Raw genomic sequence first — 19,543 nt, 5'->3', positions numbered from 1 at the left:
CTTCCCCTTATTCTTCCTGCCCTTTCCACCCTTCTTTCCTCGCTACCCCCGCGTGGAAACCATTGATCTGTACGCATGCGCATTAGAGCGGTATTTTTCTCCCGGTCGACTTTCTAGATTGTTAATACGTTTAAAGCAGAGCGTAGGAGAATGCATGTAGGACTCAGGATAGGTGAAGGTCTTGTGGTTCTGTGACCCTACATTTTCCGAAAGAGGAGAAAGAGGGAGTGAAGGGTTTTTGTTCCCCGCGGGTCCGTCCCTAAGTGGTGGGAGGGGGTAAGGATTCTGGGAGTTGTAGTTTAGTGCCCGAAAACGCTTGGCAAGCTGGAGCGGGGTAGGGGGGGCTTCTGATCTCTGTCTGGGTGCCGAAGAAAGGCCCCAGATCCGAGCCTCACTGGAGCCGTGGCTTTGCTGGGGAAGTCACAGGAAGCAGATCCGAAGGCGCCACTGTTATCAGTTGGCTCCAAGAACCGTGTGGGAGAAAGAGGCTGATTCCCAAAACGGGTGAGTGGCCCCAGACAGGGAGGGGCGAAGGCTGGTGACCCACGGGGCCCGCAGCCCGGGTTTGGGCCCTGTCTCGATGCTTCCTCTCGCCCACTAACCGGCCACCGTCACTGTTTTGTTTCCGCTGGATCCTGACGCGATGCCTCCTATTTCCGTTTGTGGAGAATTGAGGGAGAGAGACCCAAGCGATGCTTGGAGAGGGAGGAGGAGGAGGAGGAGGAGGCGGCGCCGCGGGGCCGGGAGTGGGGGATGGGGATGGGGATTGGGGGGGGGCGCTCCAGCTTGACCCCTTTTCTCCCTAGAGACGGCTCCCCATCTAGCCCTCGAGTCCCCTGCCTCTTCCAGAGGCCAACTCTAAGGATACTTCGCCCTACAGAATTGTCACTTAAGTTATTTCTTTAATTTTTGCCTTCCCCATCCAAATCTTCAAAATTGCCGGTATCACTTTTTCTTAAGAGTTGTAGCTGCAGACCTTCTTTGCTGTTCGTTTCAGCTCGTGGCGCTGCTGTGGACTGTAGTTTACCTTTGGTCCCTTCTCTGGGGTGGGTGGGGGGTTGGGGGGAGGCGCGGTTAAGCGTTTCATTTCATTCTGGTTAGGGTTTAAATAGTGTTGGTCCCTCTAGCGATTCATATGTAATCAAAACAACTTATTGAGCGTTGTAAAGTGCCTTAGGTTGCTTTTTCATAAAAGGAGACAGTTTTGTAAACTTTTATTTCTTCCTGTATTCTCTTACTGAAAGGTCTGGAAGCTTACTTTAAAATATATATCTAAAGTCTAGATTTATAAGGCACTGAATGCTTTTTGTAGTTGACCTTTACACTAAATGTTTAGCTTATGATTAATTTCTAAGTTTTTATCAGAGCTTAAAAACAGAGAAAGGAATCAATTACTACAGTACAGTTATTTTACTGTTATCAAACTACTCCTGTACAGTTATCTTAGTGTACTGGAATCGTTTGATCCCTTTCCCCGGTTTTGGGATCTATATATTAAGATTTAGAAGTAAAAAATACCTTAAATAACATGGAATATTCCCTGATTCTATAGCTAAGGTGAGGAAACTAAGGCCAAAAGAGGTGAATTCGTGTAACTGTTGTCAAGCAGGCTTTAGGTATCTGTGAGATAAATGGTCTTCTAATGGTAATGGCAAATGTGACTGGGGAAAGAACAAAGATTATTTAGGAGATATATGAAAAGTAGAAAGAGATAGTGATTAAATGAATTAAGTATTGTTTAACAGTTTAATCAGGCACTGAGCCCTAGAGTGACAAATGTAAACATGATCACTTCCTGCTTTCTGAGGAGAATGGGGGTATTTTAAGTAGAATAGAACATATAAACTAATGCAAAGATGAAAGTTTTGATTAGTGGAATAATAGGGTTTGTGAGTAGTGAAGAGGGAAGAAAATAAACATTTATATAGTGCTTACTGCATGTTGGACACTGTGCTAAATACTTTACACATGATTATCTTATTTGAACCTAATTACACATCCTATGCTATTATTTTCCCTATTTTACAGTTGAGAAAATTGAGGCAGGCAGAAGTAAAGTGACTTGCCAGGGTTACACAGCTAGTAAGTATCTAACCTGGGATTTGAATTGTGGTCCTGCTGATTCCAGACCCTGGGCTCTCTATCAACTCAATTGCCTCTGAGTAGTCATAGGGTTTTCTAGTAGCAGTCATGATGTTAATATGACTACTGTTCCCAGAAATGTAAAAGAGGGAAGACAGTAGCTAAAGGTCACTCACTGCTCCTTTTGGAAGCAGGGCAGGTTGCAAGATATGGGACCCTGTTTTACTGATGGATGAATCAGTCTCGTGAATTCCCTATAAAGTCTATAGTGAGTTAGGTAAGTAACAATCAGGAAATCTCAACTTCTGAGCAATTGCAAAGCAAAGGGCAAATAACTTTTGGTTTTTGCTTTGGAGACTTTCTTTTCCCTTTTAATAATCAAACTTCTAAAAAAAATGCTAAACTTTTTATTGTTGTACTCTCATTTTCCACTTCTCATACCCTTGCATTTTTAAACATCGTTACCACTCAGCTAAATTCAGTTTCTTACAAGGTCAATGATAAACACCAGTGACTTCTTCATTCTTTTATTATCTCTGCAGGATTTGACACTGGACTTATCCCTCTCTTAGGATACTCATTTCTCTCTGAGTTTTTGTGACATTGTTTTGTTTTACTTCACTTCTTACCTAACTTTTCACCTTTCTAAAGTATGCTTTGTAGAATCATATTATCTGTCCTATCACCTATGTATGAGTGAGTCAACAAGCATTAGCTGCTTACTGTGTGCAGGCATTTTGCTAATGAATAAGCACTGGGTATACAGATAAAAGCAAAAAAAAGTCCCTGCCTTAAAGAGGTAACACAAATAGGAACTGAAAAGTGGGAAAGCTGGAGGCACTTGCATGAGGGGGAATAAAATGAAAGATGGATGGTTTGGACTCCTTCCTCAAATTGTTTTCTGTAGAGTTAGAGTGAGAAAGCATCTGAGTCTGTCGTCTTGAATTATGTCAGGTTTTGAACTGAACCCTCTTCAGTTCTTTCAGGGTACTTACTCTTCTTCATCAGCTCCCATGGCTTCAATCTCATTTTTATGTCATCTCATTTTTAGGTGACTCCCCAATTACATATCCAACAGTTCTTTTTTTCCTGAGCTCCAGGCTGATCTGTCCAACTACTTACAAAACATCTCTATTTGGATATCCCATAGATTTTCCAAATTGAAGGCACCACCATCCTGTTAGTCATCCATTACTGATCTCAGATCCTGGATCCTTCTCTCTTTCAACTCCCGGATTTTGGTAATTGACAGATCTTGTCAGTTCTCTTTTAGTATCTCTTCTGTCTCTTCATTTATGTAGCTACCACCCTAATTCATTTCTTACCTAGATTATTACAAAAACCAATCTCCCTTTTCTAATCTATCCCCCCACCCCCTGTAATGTGTTATCTTATTTTACACAGAAAGAAACAGGTCCAGAAAGGTTAAATAGCTCACATAGGGTCACCTGGGTAGTTAAAAAGAGGCAACCTGAAATCAGTTTCTCTGACTCTTATCTGGTGTTTTCTCCTATAGTACTAATGCCACCTTTTTTTGTAATGCACAGTTTGGGCCATATTATTACCTCTATTCAAGAATATGTAATGACATCCTATAGTTTCTAAGATAAATAAAGCCCTTACAATCTGGCTCATCTTTTTTGAAAATTAAAAATACCATATAAATTGAACATGAATAAATCAAATAGAAAAAGAGAATTGTAAATGAAACTGCAAATCCATTACATTTAGCTTACTTTTCCTTTAAAGCAGAGGTGTCGAACTCAAACAGGAACTGATCCAAAAACCCCACAAATCAACATTATAGATGTTACATTTTTATTTATTTTGTTAAATGTTTCCTAATTACATTTTAAACTGATTCAGGCTCTACATGGGAATTTAGCAGACCCTTTTGCTTTAAAATATATAATAAGCAGTATGTAATTATCAAAACTATCCTCCTTGTCTATATTTCTTTTTGATCTTCCTTCTGTTATCTTCTGTGCATTTAAAAATGCTTGATGGACCCCCTTTTTTCTTTCTTTTTTTGTTTTATTTTGTTTTTATTAATCTCAGTGCATGTCTCCTCCCCCAATTTCATACTCTTAACTCTCCAAAATAAAAGAAAAAAAAGAAAGAGACAAAAAATAAGCATATTTAAGGAAAATAGATTTCCAAATTGAGCCACTCTGAAAATGATATGAGTCCATCTCTGTCAGGAGGTGATTAGGTCCTCTTTCCTAATAAGGTCTTTTAGAATCATGGTTAATCATTCCATTGATCAGGGTTTTTAAGCTTTTCAAAATTTTTTCATTTTTATAATGTTGGGCAGCTAGGTGTCAAAGTAGATAGACTACTGAGCCTGAAGTCAGGAATGCATCTTGAGTTCAAATGTGACCAAACACTTCATAGCTATGAGTCCTTGGGCAAGTCATTTTACCATTTTTGCCTCAGTTTCTTCAAACATAAAATGAACTGGAGAAAGAAATGGCAAACCACTCCAGTATCTTTTTTTTTCAATGTAAGTTAAAAAAAATTTTTTTTTGCATGTCACTACACATTTTTATTTGTTTTCTGACATTTTGTGATCCATGTTCTGCTAAGAAGGAAGTTAATATGATATGGGTTGTACATGCGTTAGCATATAGTACATATTTCCATGTTCATCATGTTGTAAAAGAAGACATTTATTGCTTAAGACTAGAGAAAATTTCATGGAGGAAATAAAGAATGGTATGCTTCTATCTGCATTCAGACTCTTAACAGTTCTCTCTCCAGACGTGGATTTCCTTTTTCCTCATGAGAACTTTGGAGTTGTCCTAGATTCTTGCTTTGCCCATAGTTCTTACGTCATTCACAGCTGGTCATTACACATTATTGCTGTTATTGTGTATAATGTTCTCCTAGTTCTACTCATTTCACTTTGCATCACTTCATATAAATCTTTCCAGGTTTTTTTGTGATTATATTGTTAGTAATTTCTTATGGCACAATAGCATTCCATATACCACAACTTGGTCACCAATTTCCAGTTGATGGACATTTCTTTATAGTTGCTGGTTTTTTGCCACCACAAGAAGAACTGCTATAAATATTTTTGTACAAGTAGGTACTTTCTCCCCATCTTTGATCTCTCTGGTATAAAGATCTAGTGATGACAACACTGATTCACAGGATATACACAGTTTTATGGCTCTTTGGACATGGTTCCAGACTGCTCTCCAGAATGGTTGTCAGTTCACAGTTCTACCAGTTTGTCCCAATATTTCATATTAGTGTCCCAATTTTCCCACAGCCTTTCTAACATATGTCATTTTCCTTTTTTGTCATATTAGTCTGATAGGTGTGAGGTGGTATCTCAGAGTTGTTCTAATTTGCAGCTCTCTAATTACTAGTAATTTGGAGCATTTTTTCATGTTGCCAAAGATAGTTTTAATTTCTTAATCTAAGAATTATCTGTTCATATTCTTTGACCACACTCCAGTATCTTTGCCAAGAAAATTCCAAATGGGCTATGAAGAGTCTGGACACAACTGAAAACAACTAAACAACAATAATGATGTCGTTGGGGGCAGCTAGGTGGCTCAGTGGATAGAGCACCAAGCCTGGAAATGGGAAGACATTTGCCTAGCTTTTGCCCATCTATCTTAGTTGCTACTGTCATTCTGGTTTAGAAAAAATGTCATCGTGTAAATTGTCCTAGTTTTGTCTGATTCATTAATTAGTTTATACAACGTTTTCCAGGTTTATCTGAAATCATCTTTCATCATTTATTTTAGAACAGTAGTATTACATTACATTCATATACCATAATTTGTTTAGCCATTCTCAGTTGATCAATACCTGCTTAATTTTCAGTTCTTTGCCAAGAACAAAGAGCTATATAAATGTTTTTGTATCTATCCCTTGTATAGGTCCTTTTTGTAATAATAGTCTGGTAATGACATTACTGGGTCAAAGGGCATGTGATTTTGTAACTATTAGGGTATCCCTCGATGGCTAAAATAATCTACCATTACTCCAACAGAACATCAGTGTGCCCATTTCCCCCAAATTCCTTTAACATATGTCATTTTCTTTTTTGTCAGCTCTGCCAGTCTGGTGTGTTGTGAGGTGGCATCTCGAATTGCCTTAATATTCATCTTTCTGGTTAGTGAAATGTAGAGCATTTTTTTCATGTGCCTTAGATTTCTTCCTTTGAAACCATTTATATCCTTTGCTCATTTATCAATTGGCAAGTAACTCTTGCTCTTATAAATTCATATTCGTTCTCTATAAATCTTGAAAATGAAACCTTTCTCATTCTGGAAAGCAAATTGGAACTGTGTCCAAAAAATGTATAATACAGGGTATACTTGACCCAGCAATATCACTACCACTTCTGTACTCCAAAGAGATCGAAATTTTTATACAAAAATATTTATAGTAGTTCTTTTTTAGTGGCAAGGAATTGGAAACCACTCATCAGTTAGAAGAATGACTGACATAAGGTAAACATGATGAAGGGGATGTTTTATGGGAAATCCTGGAAGACTCATGTGTAAAGAATGAAGTGAGAAGAACCAAAGCATTTTTTATTCGATACCAGCAATATTGTAAAGACAACTTTGAAAGACTTAGGAATACTAATCAAAAATGATTCATCATACTTCCAAAAGACTTGTAATAAAATATGCTACCTATCTTTTGATAGTTGATGTACTATGAATGCAGATTGAGAAATATTTTGTTGCATTTGCCCACTTTGGACATTTGTTTGTAATAGGGTCTTTGTTTTTCTTGCTTTCTCAGTGGGAACATGGGAAGCAGGAGGCAAATTTTCATGAAAATAAATTTTAAAAGAATGAAGTGGAATGTAAAACAAAAAAAGAAATGAGACCTGTATCTGAAAAGCTTGCTGCAAAGATTTTTTTCCCCCTTTAACAATTTCTTTTCTAATTTTAGCTGCATTGGATTGTGCACAAACTTTTATATTTTATATAATCATAATTTTCCATTTTCTCTTCTTTGATCAAATACTTTCTTATAATCAGTAAATACATGGAGATCTATATTCTCTATGCCTTTCAGTCATCTTTTTACTGTGATCTATAGAATATTATTTTATTTTTTCTTTTTTTTTTAAACCTTACCTTCCTTCTGTTTTAGAATCCATACTGTGTAAGGGCTAGGCAATGGGCATTTAGTGACTTGCCCAGGGTCACACAGCTGGGAAGTGTTTGAGGCCACATTTGAACCTAGGACCCCCTCTCTGTAGGCCTGACTCTCAATCCACTGAGCCACCCAGCTGCCCCAGAATATTATTTTCTAAAGCTTGTCTATTCCCTTTTAAATACTTTCAACTATCAACTTGACTCAGATTTTCTAGAAAGCTAGTAGCTACATTTTGTTGTTCTTGGTTTATTCTATAAGTTTAGCAACTAAATAAGTTCAACATCTTCAGAATTTTCTCCAGGAAAAAAAAAACAACTCCTCTATGATCCAGCTCCATCCTTCACAGCTTAGTTTTACTATTCTAACTGCCTTTTGTAGCATATGAAAGAGTCCAAATGTGATCTTTATGAAAGTCTCTTCCAAATTTGGTCTTTATTTTTTGTCTCATTTTCATCCTTAAAAACTTTAAAAGGCTGCTAATACAGATTGTTTAGATTTCTAAAGCTTTCTGTAAATTTGTTTCTCCTCCCAGACTGCTGAAAATCATTTTCGTGATTTTCCCCTTATTGGCACTCAAATCATATAGAATTCTTTCCTATCAAATGAGATAATAACTAGAAAGCTCTTAGGTCAGTGCCTAGCATATAAATGTTAGCTGGTATTATTACATCACTAATGGCAGAAGCCTTCGGTATATCTAGCCAATAAGTAAGGAGAATATGGTTCTATTACCTATTTTGGAACTTTAGCAGGCTTCTTATATAATGATGCTACCTGGTTCCTCCTTCAGGGTCTCTGTTTTATAGCCATGTCTAAGGGGTGGGTATGAACCCTGAATTTCTGATGGTGCCGTGTGGCCTGCTCAAGGCCCAAGACCTGAAAGGAAATTCAGTGGCCACCGTCGCCTTTATTTCTGGATCAGTGGGGACGTAAACTTGCCGCAAAGAATTTAACAATCTCTGTGCCTCATTTTGTACCTCATCCTGATATAACCCACTAAACTAAGCTGTTTGACTCATAATCAGAAGAGACAGTATTTATAAAGTGCTTACACAATGCCTAGCACGCAGTATGGCCTTAATCAATATTTGTTCATTTCCTCCCATCCTCCATATCCTAAAAATAATTGTTTTATATCTTTCTCCTACTTCTGTTTCCCTGTGTATCAACAATTATCCAAATAATCATATTGTCAGGGCCCAATGGTAACCACGTTTAGTAACCCCCTGATTAATGATCGGAAAAGGACATGAGATAAAAATGCCATTATCTTCTTCCTCATTAAAAAACACCACCTCCATTGAAGGAATTAGCGATCACATTCTTCTCTACCCAAACAATAACTTCAGAACTATTAATATTTGATATTATTGATAACACCTACCTCACCGACTAAGGAACTACAAATACGACTCATTCCCTTCAACAATCATAATAAAGTTACAAAAAGTAACTCTAAAATGAATGGATATAAAAAGTCATCAAATTCAGTAATTCCATTTTATGGATAAGGAAACTGAGGCTCAAAATGGTCAAATAACTGGTCTAAGATCATCTGGGGAGTCTTAATCAGACTCATGTCTGACCCAGAATGTAATTTCTTCCACAGTGAAGTTAAATCTTATTTGGGAAGGTGAAAAAGTATGGAAATTGAGTCAAAACATTTATATGGTCCATCTGAGTTCATTTTAAACCTCTTTAAAAGAGACATCTTGGGGGCAGCTGGGTAGCTCAGTGCATTGAAAGCCAAGCCCAGAGATGGGAGGTCCTGGGTTCAAATTTGACCTCAGACACTTCCTAGCTATGTGACCATAGGCAAGTCACTTAACCCCCATTGCCTTCAAAAAAAAAAGTCATCTTCTTAAAGCTTGTACATACCTCCTATTCTAAAAGTTTTTTTCTTCAGGGGTAATATTGGACACAGTTCTCATTCTTTGCCTCAAAGGTAAGATTTTAACTCGTGAGATTTAGAAGGTGCTTTTTTCCTCCTTTGGTGAAAATACTAGATGATGTTTTCCCTTCATGAACTATATACCATCCCAGAATGGATCTCCCTAATGGTTAAGATAAAGTGCCAGGCAGATGCTTCCCAGGAACAGTTTCTATAACCAGTGGGCAGAGAAAATAAGATGATCAAAATATAATCAAAGTTTTGCAGCCCCCATAAGCTTTCCAAAGCACTATTTTTTTTTTAAACCCTTACCTTCCGTCTTGGAGTCAATACTGTGTATTGGCTCCAAGGCAGAAGAGTGGTAAGGGCTAGGCAATGGGGGTCAAGTGACTTGCCCAGGGTCACACAGCTAGGAAGTGGCTGAGGCCAGATTTCCAAAGCACTATTTTGAAGGCAGGCATTTCCTGGCATTCAACTTGCAGACAAATAGAAAAAAAAATTTTTTTTTAATTTCAGATCACCAGAAAGTAGCAAGATGTTTAGAAAAAAAGCTATAGACACATTTTTCTCTTTTTCCTAAATTCACTAGATAGGTTCACAATCCACATTGATCAAATCGCATATCTTGAAAGCATTGAAAGAAGTTTTCTCTTTGGCAGTCATGTAAGCCACTTAGAAACCAACTAAAGAATGCTGCTTTATAAAAATATTCTTTGGATACTCAGTCATATTATGAATGTTTTATTCTCCTAAAATAAGAATCACGTCTCTGAATTACTTTATTTACTTAAATATCTACCTCTACAGGGTTGTTATGAGTAAAATGCTTTGTAGATCTTAAGAAATATAAATTGAGTTGTGACCTTAAAAAAAAATTATCCACATCCAAGGGTTGAATGGATTATAGATATTCTTTCATTACATATTGCATTGAGAATGTAGCTAACCTAAGCCTCAGGTATGAAACATTATTGAAGAAATGTGCATTATGATCTGGTTTATATTTTTCATCTTTATCAGTAGTTTGTGTTTAGATCGAGTCTTTAAAATTTTAAATGTTGTACGACTGGTCTCTTTTTTTTTTTTCAGCCATGACTAAGAGAGAAGCAGAGGAACTGATAGAAATTGAGATTGATGGAACAGAAAAACAAGAATGCACAGAAGAAAGGTACAAATTGTATTGCCTTCACTAATTTTTTACATTATTTAATGTGTCTCATTGAAATCAAATGAAGGTTTTTATTGACTGAAGGGCTTACAGGGATTATTTATTGGTTTTCCCTTCGACTGTATAGTGTCCCATCAATTAAAAAGAATTGATCTTGTAGCCAGGAATATCCTGGGCTCAAATCTTGCCTCTGATTTGGTTCAGGTGTTGTGACCCTCGTCCTATCACATAACCTCTCAGCTGTGTAACCCACGTTCTAAGACTACAAATGAACAGAGAAGGAGCTGGCCTGCATTGGTTAGATGCAATTTCCTGGCCAAGTCTTCTTGTATGAATGACATCCTTAGTGAAGGAAGTGGGGGAGAGTTCATCTTAAACTAAGGAAGCAGAAACAGAAATAAGAATCTAGCCTCTTCGTGATTGAGAATTGCTAGTTGTATTGGTTAAACTGCCGTCTGCCCCCATTATACTTCTAGGGCCTTTTCCCTCTTCTTAAAGCTGACCACTAGATTCAGAACAATGTTGGTGTTCCCACGAGGACTAAGGCTGTATTCCATGCCTGGTAATACATAATGCTGACTTTAGTTCTAAGTACTTACAGAGGAAATAGCCAAGGGGAAGAGTGCGCGAGGCACCAAGAAGACAGTAGCCAGGAACCAAACAACTGGCCATCGAGGCTCCTAAAGAGTCTGCATTCGCAAATCTCCACAGTCCAGTATTTGAAAACAGAAACTACCTGGCTGGAATTTCTTTCTTCCAACTTGGCCTGTAGGCTGACATGACATTTCTCCTCTCGTTCTGCTACTAAGTCTCCAGGCTATCAGTCAGTCAGTTAATAAAACTTAAGTGCTTACTATGTGCCAGACAGTGGTTACCCCCCTTCCTTCTCTAAGACATTTACCCACAGAAGTGTCCTTCATCAGCTCGGAGAGCCTCCCTTTTCTCTAGAGCCTCCTTGCCCAGCTCCTTAACTAGGCAGAAGAATTGGGCAGCTAGCCTCTGCCCGTGGCCAGGGTCCCGAACCCTTTCTTGCCCTGCTAATGCCATCGGGCCCAAAGCCCTCTCTTGGCTTTCTTCCGGGCAGCTCCGAAGGCTGTATGTCTCGGGGCGTCGTTTGCCTGACCTAACCTGGGAGGAGGGCAGGCGTGAAGCTGCCGTCACCAACTTGCTCGACAAAGCGAATGTCTTTATCGTAGAAAAGTGATAGAGAGCCCTGAGGAAGTCGTCTTCGTGGCGTTGTTTCATCCCGGGAAGGCACCATGTTGTCAGTGACTCGCTGACTGGTCTCCCGGCATGCCCGTTCGCAAAGTACTCCCGAAGCCCTCCGTGATGGTCCGTCGATCAAATCTTTAGGCTTCCAGCAGCCCACGTAGGAGACTCTCCGTGCTTCAGGGAGTCGCAGAGACAGAGTTAAGCTTGAAGAAGAAGCCAGCGGAGGCCAAGTGCAGAATAAAGGAAACCACCGAAAAACAACCAGTAGATAGTTCAGGGTCCCAAACCTCACGAGGGCTTTATCCAGGGCTCCCGAGCTAAGAGTGGAAAGGAAAGGAGGAGCCCAGAGGCAGTACCGTCCTCAGGAAGGATCTTGGCCCCAGGAGCCCACGCTTAACACCTTCTTGGACCCTGCCCATCCGGCTCATGTATGTTCTGAGGATGCAGATCTCGGCCTCATCCTCAAGAATTCGTACAGCTGAAAAGTCAGAGTGGAGGCTGCTTTGTGCAAATCATGGGTCTTCCAGTGATCTTTCAGTCATTCAGCAAGCCTTGATTAAGTGCTTACTATGTGGCAAGTGTCGCCCTAAGGTCTGGGAATAGAGATGGCAGAAATAGTCCCTGACCTCCTAGGTCTTAGGTTCTCGTGGGAGAGGCAGCCTGTCAATAACTGATATATACAAGACATTTACCGAATAGCTAGAAGGCGGTCCTGAGAGGGGATGGCATTGTCCGCTGGGGAAGGGAACGTCTTACAGGAAGTGGCAATTCAACTGAGTCTTGAAGGAAATTAGAAGAACTAAGAGACAAAGGTGAGGGAGCGAGTACATAGAGAGCCAGGAATAGAAATGGGAGGTCCTGAGTTTACATATGCTCATAGACACTTTCTGGACAAGTCTCTTAACCCCCATTGCCTAACCATTAGCACATTTTTAAAGCCTTAGAAGCAATACAAAGAGTGTACAGGAAGAGGAGGTGATTAACAGTGTCAAAGGCCACAGGAAGGGGAGGGGGGGGTTGGACATTTCAATGCGGCAGGTTAGAGATCATTAGTAGTGTTGGAGAGAGCCGTTTTCAGTTGTGATAAGGTTTAGGGTTGAGCAGTGACTGATAGGCAATACCTATCATTTATAATTTAATTAAGGAGGAAGAAAAGGAAACAGCATGAGAGTGGGGACCATCAGATCAAGTGAGGTGAGACATGGTAGTATTTGTAGGCGGCAGGAAAGGACTCGGTAAATGGGAGAGATTGAAGAAAGAGTGGGCATGGTAGTGGGGCAGTCTACTGAAGGAGATGGAATGAGATGAGAGGATTTACCCTATGATAAGCATGAGGGTTAATTCCTCATATAAGGACATAATTTATTGCAATAAGGGGAGATTTCTTGATGTGAAGGTAGCGCTATGGAAGCTCAATTTATTATGATTATTATTGTTATTATGGGGAGGTGGTGAAGTATGAGTCAGAGCCTTTACCTGAAAGGATTGAGGTGGGGTGGGGGGAGCACAGGGGAGGAAGATAATAAGGTTTGGAACAACCACTGTAAATAGATAGTAGGACCGTGATTCAGTTAGGGAAGAACAGAATGTTTGGGCCCCTGCATTGATGGCCCAGTTGAATTTAGATAATATAAATTTGTATTCGATTTATTCGGTTTGGTTTTGTGATTTCGACCAGCTCCAATCAGCAGCATGTAATTCCATAGCAAATAATATTTTTTAAATTCAATATTATTTACTTAATGAACCATCATTTGACATTTACAATGTGATATCACTGATAGATATGTGTGTGTGTTTATATAACTTTCCAGTAATATTTACTACTACATCGTTGATTTTGCATCCGAAGGGATCTTGGAGGTCATCTAGTCCGATCACCCCCACGTTATGCAAGAAAATGAGCAGTTTTCTCTGAATTCAGAACCTGTTCCTCTAGTTTTTTCCACCAGCTGCACTCTTTTGGACTGGACTCCATCACGACCCCAAGAAACCTGACCATTAGGCTAGTCCTTATCCTTCAAGTTGATGTCAGCCTTGGTGCTCACAACTCATCAGTTCCCTTTGCCCTTCATTTGGAGCACTAGAGGGTGGAACAAAGACTCCCTAAAGCCTCCATTTATAGAAGGCTCCCAGGCCAACCATCTCTTTATTTTACACCTGTTACATACCTTTGGCTTGACCGCTGATCATACACTTGAGAATGCTCAAAAGGAATCTGAAAAGAGGGAGGCAAGGTACTCCCAGACTCATGAGCCAGTACCTTCACCCTCTGTTTCCCTTTCAGCTTCCTTTCTGGGTTCTCTTTCCCTGGATTGCAAGCTTCTTGAAGGCAGAGACCACCTTTCTTTTCTGTATTTTATACATCCCCAGGATCGTTGTATTCCCCGGTGCCTGGCACAGTGCCTCGCATGTAGTAAGGTTATTGATTGACTGAGGCCATATGCTGTACTTCTTCAGTTGCATCTTATTGCACACCACAGTGCTTAGTTTGGGAGATGTAGGGGAGAAACCAAAACCATCTGTAGCTGAATGTAACATATTTGGTGAGAGATGGGAAAGAGGCATACCACCAACAGGGAATATATACAAAAGAAAATAGCCGTATCTTTGGACAGAAAATATGAGCAAAATAAGGGAAATGGCTACGATAGGTAGTACCCCCTCCCAAAATTGGCTTGTGTTTATGTTAAAAGGTTGTCGTTAAGTCATTTTTCAACCTGCATGACCTCATTTGGGGTTTTCTTGGCAACAATCCTGGAGTGGTTTGCCCATTTTACATATGAAGAAATTGAGACAAATGTGATTAAGTGACTTGTCCAGGGTCACACAGCTAATACATATCTGAGGCCAAATTTGAATTCAGGAAGATTCTTCCTGATTCTAAGCTTGGTGTCCTAACCACTGCGACACCAAGCTGCCATGTATTAAAAGGTAAGGTTATATGAAAAGAAGCTTAAAACCATCAAACACAACTATGATTTTATACAATAAAGATTACTTATATGAAGTTTTGACACAAGTCCCAGGATCTGGTGGTGAAAATAATAACAATAGCATTTATATATATTTCATATATATCAGATTTAAACAAGTTGGAAGAAAGCTTTCCTTTATTCTTTGGGACCAAGAATCATATGTAAAACTTCCAGCATGCCTAGCATAGTATTTAGTGCAGAGTATGTGTTCAACAAATATATTTTTGATAAATAAAAGACAGATTTGTAGTGAAGGATGTGAATCTGGACAGGGGAATCACTGTGATATAAATTTTTAATTAGAGAATCATGCATTTTGATGTGACTTATTTTTTTATCATAGGCTTTTTGTGAAATTTCAAAAAAACTTACCTCTTCAGTCATAAATCTATTTGTTGGCCATTTTTCCAATTTAAAGTATAGTTATAGTTAATGTTTATTGTGATTATACTTAAGCATTACAAGATTTTAAAGTACTTTCTTGGTGCTTTGTTTCCTTTTATTACATTTTTTTATAGTATGGTTTGAAATCAGTTTCAAATGAGAAACCATTGAATGAAGTCAATTAACTAGCATTTATTAAAGAGCTCTGCAAGTCGTTGTAGAAAGATGGAAAATGATAGTCATGTCCATCAGGTAGTTCATAAGTAGGTGTTCATGTTATATGCACAATTATGATAAGTGGAATATGAAAGTAAAACAGGAGAGACTCGGGCAAAGTATTCCAAGAATATTTGAATAGAGATCACTTTAAGCTGGGGATGGGATGATGAAAGGGAGGACACCTGGGTTAGTAATTCTGTGCTGGACCTTGAATGAATTTAATTTCAACAGGCATTCATTTTCCTTATAATATTTATTTTATAATTTGCTTAATTTAACTTTTCAATACCATTTGTTTCTAGATTTAGAGTTAAGAGAGACCTTGGACGTAATTTGATCTTCTTATTTTATAGATGAGGAAATTGAAACCCAGGTAGAGAAGACTACATCCTAGACAAATGCCCAGAAACAAAGAGTGCAGAATAGGAGGGGGGAATCGAAATGAAGTTTTCCTGGATGTATGTAGAGGATGGGAAGAGATATAATATGAAATAAGAAAAGGCACATTGTTGAAGATCTTCACCCCTTAAGGGCATTTGTGTTGTATGGAAGTCATTAAAAGTTTTCAGGTAGAGAAGTTAAAATAAGCTCTCAAAAGAAAGGAGAAATTACAGTCTGAAAGATCAATTAGGAAGCTCTCCTATTAATAAAAAGCCATGAGTACCTGAATGAAAGTAGGAGCTATGCGAATGAAAAGGAGTTACTGGTAAACCTGTGTGTTGTTGAGTACTTTACTAGAGTTTACTGTGTCCTGACCATATCAAATTTATTTACCTTGCTTATTTTCCTAGAATTTCATGTTCTTAGTCAAGAATTCTATTCAGTAAATTGGCAATCATACTGGTTTTTAATGACAGTATTTGGCCTGTGTCTGTCTACTAAATGTTGGTATGATTTTTTTTACTTCCATTAATGTTTATATAGGTGAGAGCTACATTCAGATTTAGGGGAGTTAATTTTAAAAACTCAAGTAATTTAAGAATTTTTTTTAAAGATTTTTTAAAATTTTAATTAATTTAATTTTATTTTTTTATTTATATTTTCTTCTTGTTTTAATTAAAATAAATTTTAATTTTAATTAATTTAAAATTAAATTTTTAATTTAAGAATAGAATATTTTATTATCTAAATATAATATTGCCTTCATTTTTTTTTTTGTAAGAGTGGGGTGGTACAAATATTTGTATTGGCAATTTAATGTTTAAAAATAATATCTTAAACATTGCTGAGTTATATCAGTAAGTTAATTTTTGCAGTTTATTTCAACCACTAACCATTATATCCTTTGATATTTAGCATTGTAGAGCAGACCTACACTCCTGCAGAATGTGTGAGTCAGGCCATAGACATCAATGAACCAATAGGGAATCTTAAGAAACTACTGGAACCAAGACTTCAGTGTTCATTGGATGCACATGAAATTTGCCTGCAAGATATTCAGGTAAAGTAAAAAAGCATGGAGTCATGTTTGTAAACAGTTCAGTTCTACCTAGAATATATGAGTTAAAGTTACTTTATTATTTGTGATAAAATAGTCTTTTTTTAGCTAAGTTTTCCTGATATGATGAAATTATTTAATGAATACAGATTCTCTCATATCTATTACATATATTATTGGCAGATATTGTTGCTTTGAAAAATCTTTCCCTAACAGATAGCTTCTATTTTCCCGCCAATCTCTATATTTTTCAAAGTATAGAGAGGCTATATAACTTACTGGAAGGTATACTGCAAAAAATACAAGAGCAAAATGAAATTCAGGGGGGGACACAGATAAAGATCGTATTGACACTACCATATTAAATTTAATATTTAAAAAATGCTTCATGTAGTAGATTTACAGTCTTATAAGTAATTCTCTTTCTATCCTTTGTTTATGGAAATATTCATAACTGTCAAGTTCACAATGCAAAAATCTCTCTAAGTGTGTAAGATTAGAAGAAACAAGACCTTGATTTAATCTAGGCACTTTTAAGAGGTAATTTTGTGATTCTGGACAAGTCATTTAATCTCTCATTATCCCAATTTCTTCATCATTTGGAATTATTTTTAGCAATTTCTTTTGTTCTTCTACCTGTAGTAAAAGTATAACAAATTATCTTTGAAATTCTTTCATAGTCACATCATTATTTTTAGTAAGGAAAATATTTCCATCCTTATTAAATAATAACCTACATAGAATTAAAGCTAGCTAAATGATTTTTCTTAAGGACCTTTAAACATGATAGCATTATGAGACAAGGTCTCACTGTCATATAGATTTCTGAATTATTCAGAAGTGATTTAATGAAAAAGATACCAGAAATAGGGTGGAAAGTGTAATCAAAACATTTTGACCTTGAGGGTCAGGAAGAGCTTGGTTCAAGTACTCTCTCTGACACATCCTGGTGTCAGATATGACATTAAACAGGTCATTTAACTTTCCAAACCCTAATTGCAGAACATAAAAATAAAATCCTAGATCCAAATGAAGAAATTCCTTCTCAGCTCATTGGGTTTTTTCATGCTCCCTTTCCCATATTATTTGGCTGTTTTCCTCCCATCTCAGTCGATCCCAAGGGCAAGAGAAGGACTTTTTAAAAATTCAAATAAGTTAAACTCTTGATTTAGTAGAAAGGACAATTCATAATTAAACTAGGTCCTTCAGTTGTATGAACATAATTACTCATGAACTAACCGTACTCTTTCTTTTCATGTTACTAGATGTAGTTCTTACGTGTGAGCCTGAAAATGATATCCTTGCTTCTCTTTTTAAAAGATAGGTACACCAGTTATCTTAGCAGATGTGAAGTGCACATCATGAAATTTTAGGCAAAGATGCTGTGCCCTCCGATTCTCCACATAATAAGGCCTTGGCAATATGGTTTGCCTTAGTGTACAAGTTGTTCCAATTTGCTTTCAAAAATCCCTTAATACATAGAAACACTAAAGACAGGAGCTCTTAGGAAATGTTCTTGCCTATAGCTATGAATAAGACATTTGACTGTCTAGGTTTGGTTTGGTTTTTAATGAGGTGACTGTAGAAGTTATTGATTAAATTGGTAGGATTTTGCAGCAGAAGAGCAGAGTAAGATGTTATAATAAATCACATGTGGCCTTTAATCACCTCAAGAAGAATAACAAATACGAGAAAAGAAAAGGAACCACAAAATGCTTATAATAAAAATTGCATCATGGAAAACAAATAAACAAAATGAATGGAGGAAATGAAGAACCAAAAAGAAGTCTTCAACTTGAAAATAAATATTGAAGAATACAAGATACCCAGAATACTCAATAGAAGTCCAGGACAAAAGAATATAATGGGGTTTGAGGAGATGAGATGGGGAATACCATGAGAAGTGAAACTGGGTCTATCAAAGCAATTTCATTCTATGTAATAAACTCAAGAAATAAGAGTAATAATGGTAACAGCTAGAATTTGTGGCATATCTTAATTGAAAATGGTGGGTTGAGAATAGATTTGTCCTAGTGAGAGACAAACATGGCAGAACAAACAAGAAAGGGAAATCAAAAATCAAAAAAACTAGGAAGAAAAAATGAAAACTATTTTTTTAGGTTCCTGTAACAGAACTAGAGAGAATCTTAAAATTAATGGTCTCTAAGAAAAATAGTTACAACCATAGGCTTTGAGCTGGAAGGGACCCTAGAGATTATCTAGTCCAGCAAATATCAAACTATCTGGTCTCTGGACCCCTTTATATTTTCAAAAAATGTTAAGGACCTCCAAGAGCTTTTATTATCTATCATTATAGAAATAAAAGTTGATATGTTAATTGATGTTAATTCATTTAAAACAACAATAATCTCATAATGTTAATAAAAGTAATATTCTTATGAAAAATAACTTATCCAAAATTTAAAAATTGTGAAAAGAGTAACATTGTATCAACATTGTTTGCAAATTTCATTAATATCTGCCTACAGAAAATAGCTAAATTCTTATAATTGTTTATGCATTTAATCTCAATAAGTTATTTTGTCTCAATAAGTTATTTTGCTTGAAGTATATGAAGAAAATCCAGCCTCACCCAGCTAAGTAGTTGGAAAAGTGAAGTGTTTTTATGGCCTTTTCTGATAATTTTGGATATTCTTCTGTGATACTACACCAAAACTGAATAGGTAGTAATTTCTTAAGTTTAGTTGCTAGGTGGAACTTGAGACCATATCAGTGAACTTCTTATATTCTGGTATGTTAAAAGTCTTTTGGTATGTCTTGCATTTTGAATATCTCTTTTACCCATTCATTATTTTGTAATATTATTCATTAGTGGTTTGGAAAATACCGGTTCATTGAGCTATCCAAATCTGCAAAATGTTATCATATTTCATTATATAATATCCAGAGAAAAAACCACAGTGTATAATATAATATTACTACCTCTCTCATCAGAAAAGTCTTTAAATATGGAAAAGCTGGCATGCTCATGGTGGTAAATACATAATTTTCCAAAATTCTAATTTTTGCTTAAA

The 19,543-nt window shown here is 37.1% G+C and overlaps 1 protein-coding gene across 4 annotated transcripts in view; it reads left to right on the top strand.

Moving 5' to 3' along the window:
• GABPA (GA binding protein transcription factor subunit alpha) overlaps positions 1–19,543 on the top strand; it is a 69,306-nt gene that overhangs the window by 228 nt on the left and 49,535 nt on the right. The window contains exons 1-4 of one of the 4 annotated variants that reach the window (XM_056825998.1): positions 367–504; positions 2,029–2,359; positions 10,199–10,277; positions 16,367–16,511. In XM_056825998.1, the coding sequence (XP_056681976.1) occupies positions 10,201–10,277; positions 16,367–16,511 (222 nt within the window). In that variant the 5' untranslated portion in view covers positions 367–504; positions 2,029–2,359; positions 10,199–10,200. Of the gene's footprint in view, positions 1–366; positions 505–2,028; positions 2,360–10,198; positions 10,278–16,366; positions 16,512–19,543 lie in introns of those variants that run through there. The other 3 variants (XM_056825997.1, XM_007493162.3, XM_001363838.5) reach the window with 3 other exon arrangements.

The sequence above is a fragment of the Monodelphis domestica genome, chromosome 4, assembly GCF_027887165.1.
Source record: "Monodelphis domestica isolate mMonDom1 chromosome 4, mMonDom1.pri, whole genome shotgun sequence".
NCBI classification, from domain to species: domain Eukaryota; kingdom Metazoa; phylum Chordata; class Mammalia; order Didelphimorphia; family Didelphidae; genus Monodelphis; species Monodelphis domestica.
This window is presented reverse-complemented; position numbering and strand designations above follow the sequence as displayed.